The sequence below is a fragment of the Tupaia chinensis genome, unplaced genomic scaffold (genome assembly GCF_000334495.1).
Source record: "Tupaia chinensis unplaced genomic scaffold, TupChi_1.0 Scaffold000104_1, whole genome shotgun sequence".
In the NCBI taxonomy this organism is placed as follows: Eukaryota; Metazoa; Chordata; class Mammalia; order Scandentia; family Tupaiidae; genus Tupaia; species Tupaia belangeri.
In genome coordinates this window covers 2,190,116-2,192,963 of record NW_006159568.1, presented here as the reverse complement: position 1 = coordinate 2,192,963, position 2,848 = coordinate 2,190,116, and the positions used below count along the sequence as shown (strand labels likewise).

Sequence of the window (2,848 nt, the reverse complement as noted above, 5' to 3'; positions counted from 1 at the left end):
CTTCGGCCGCGCGGGGCGCGGGGCGCCACTTTCTATTAACTTTTGAAGTCCCCTCATATATGTTTTTCAAGGTTAATATAGAGGGAGTCCTTGCTGCAGGATTTCATAATGGAATTCCCACAGTTACAAAGTTTAAGAGAATCAGAATTCATCATAAAGAGGGGCCAGCAGATGGCATAATGGTTATGTCGTTGGACTCCCACATAGTCAAACATGGTTCAGTCCCAGACCCGGGTACTTAAAACACGCTGGGCACGAATGCATGTGTGCCCAGAATCCTGAGAGAAAAATGATGGAGAAGGGATTGTGATGTCGCCATTCTTCCTGGGGGGGTGATTTCTCACTTTCTGTCTCTCTCACTTTCTGTCTCTCTGGCAAGTGCATGTACCGTATAGCAAAAATCTCTCTTAAATAAATAAATAAATAAATAATTCATCGTAAAGAAATAAAATCACCAAAGAAATCAGCCTGCTTATAAAGTCAGTCATCATCAATCCAAACGGAATAATCTGTGGTGTTCGCCGCCTGTACTTTTCTCCTCCAGTACCTCTGCTCAGTGTCTCCTGCCTGGAATGCCTCTGTCCACCATCCACCCATCCATCCGTCCATCAGTTCATTGATTCACTCGGTAGCAATTACTGATATCTTTCATGTGCCAGGCTATGTAGGTGCATCTTAAATGCCACCCATTCCAGATAGCAAATGCACCCCTGATTTCCCAGCCCATGCCCTACAAAGTGAAAACTGCCCTGCCTTTTCCTGGGATGCCCATGACACCTGTGACTTCTCTTTTAGAGCATGGAGGTAAGTTCTGGGTGGTGTTTTAACGAGTGCTGTCTGTGTCTTTTTCTTTTAAAGAAGAGACTTGGTGTCTGCTCAGCTGCACCCCTTTCTCCATGATGCTCAGGGGTGACCCAGTTGGCCACTAACTGGAATCCTCCTTTTCTCCTATTTCACACACTCCTTTTCTTCCAGGGCTAAAGTTGCTGCAGCTGATGGGCCCCCCGGGAACCCAGCCCAGACGCTCACCCCCATGAGGCACACGGTAAAGATAGACAAAGATGCCCTACTCCAGGACTATGGATTTCACATTTCTGAGAGCCTTCCTCTCACAGTGGTGGCTGTCACAGCAGGTAGGGGCTGACTGGGAAATGAGAAAGGATCTAGGGTTCTTGGAGGGACGTAACTCTGGTTCTCCTCCCATCCCTATCCTATAATAAAATGCAAAAGATGCTACCCTGGAAAGTTAGCAAAGGCATTCCCAATTTGGACTTAGTTCTATCTTGGGCTTTCTACCTTCCTTTGGTGCTAAGAGGAAGGAATTCTCGAGGGTGATTGCTGCTCCAAACCCCAGACTCCCAACAGCCTTGGCAAGGGCTTTGCCTACCCGCAGCCCCCTCGCCAGTCTTAGGACAACAAAATACATTGAATAAGGTGGGCGTTCGCCTTGAACCCTGCATGCTTCTAGCTGGGGAGAGTTTCTAGTCAGGCAATAATAGAAACTATCGATTTGTTTTCGCTTGAGTCTTTGTGAAATATAAGCTGAACCAGGATGGAGAGGAGCAGGCTCAGAAGACTTGGTGTTTGCTTTTGTATTTGAGCTATGTATTGGTGTTAGATCTGGCACTAGTTAAAATGTACTCATTTCAGTTTACATGTCACACATGTACACACACACACACACACCCCAGAGTTCTTTGGAGATGAATGTAGATGCACTGGCAGGTCTGTTGATTTGGAAGGTTTCTGCTAATTTTCTTTCTCAAGACAGTTTTCTATCATTCCTTGAAGCTGATGGACGACAGGTAGCTTATCTGTGGTTTATGAACAGGAAAGCTAAGATCCACATGAGCTCAAGCTTGGCTGAAGGTGGGGGGTGGGCAGTGGCCTGATGATGGGATCAGACTGCCGTCTAGCTGTGCCACTGTGACACGTGGGGTTAAAATCCTCCTGGCACAAGCCAGTGACTTATTTTCCATTCAACAGGAGGTTCTGCTCATGGCAAGCTTTTCCCTGGTGATCAGATCCTCCAAATGAACAATGAGCCTGCCGAAGACCTTTCCTGTGAACGAGCAGTTGATATTCTGAGGTATTAAGTTATCTTGCATCATCCACAGCCACAAAGACTATCCTAGAGCAAAGATGGGCAACAGAAATGGCGTAACTGGCCCTGTGATTTTGGTAAGGGGTTGTCTCCTTGAAAGCAGCAGACGGCCTTGTTTTAGAGTTCCAGCTCGATGAAGAGGCTTCGTGGAGGTGACCATTGCTACCTGCTCTTCTTTGGCTTTCTCCCAAAGAGCTTGGGAAGCTTGGAGTGCTATATTTATTAAACCCCTGCCATGCTCCAGGCACTGTGCTAGGCACTGCAGGGGAATATGATTATGAGTAATACACAGGCCCCACCTTCTAAGGATTTATAGGGTCATAACATATGCCAAATTTACACTAAATTGATACCAAATCTGTTTGTTGCTGTTCTTTAACTGTTTTGGCATCTGCTCCTTAATGTTCTTATTGCTATAGCCTGCTTGGTATGCATGTCGTCTTACTAATATGGCACCTACTACCTGGTGTCATTGTTACTTGTGTAAACTCCTTGTTTTCCACCTAGATCATGGGCTTTGAGACCAGGGTAGGCACACAGTGGGTACTCAGTTGAACAAGTGAATATGGTTAGCCCTGAGAACTGGCAACCCTGGTTTTCAGATGGAGGAATGTCAGTATTAGGAGTGAAGAGGAGTACCAGACAATTCTTAGGCACGTGCAGATTTGTTTGATTTTGTTTTGTTTTTAGAGGTTTTGGTCATAGGGTGTGTGCGCTCACAGAGAGAGACAGTGAGAGGGAAAG

The 2,848-nt window shown here is 46.1% G+C and overlaps 1 protein-coding gene across 1 annotated transcript in view; it reads left to right on the top strand.

Moving 5' to 3' along the window:
• Positions 1-2,848, top strand: part of FRMPD1 (FERM and PDZ domain containing 1) — a 195,123-nt gene that overhangs the window by 155,537 nt on the left and 36,738 nt on the right. The window contains 2 exon segments of the mRNA XM_014586015.2: positions 976-1,133; positions 1,987-2,089. Of these exon segments, the coding sequence (XP_014441501.1) occupies positions 976-1,133; positions 1,987-2,089 (261 nt within the window).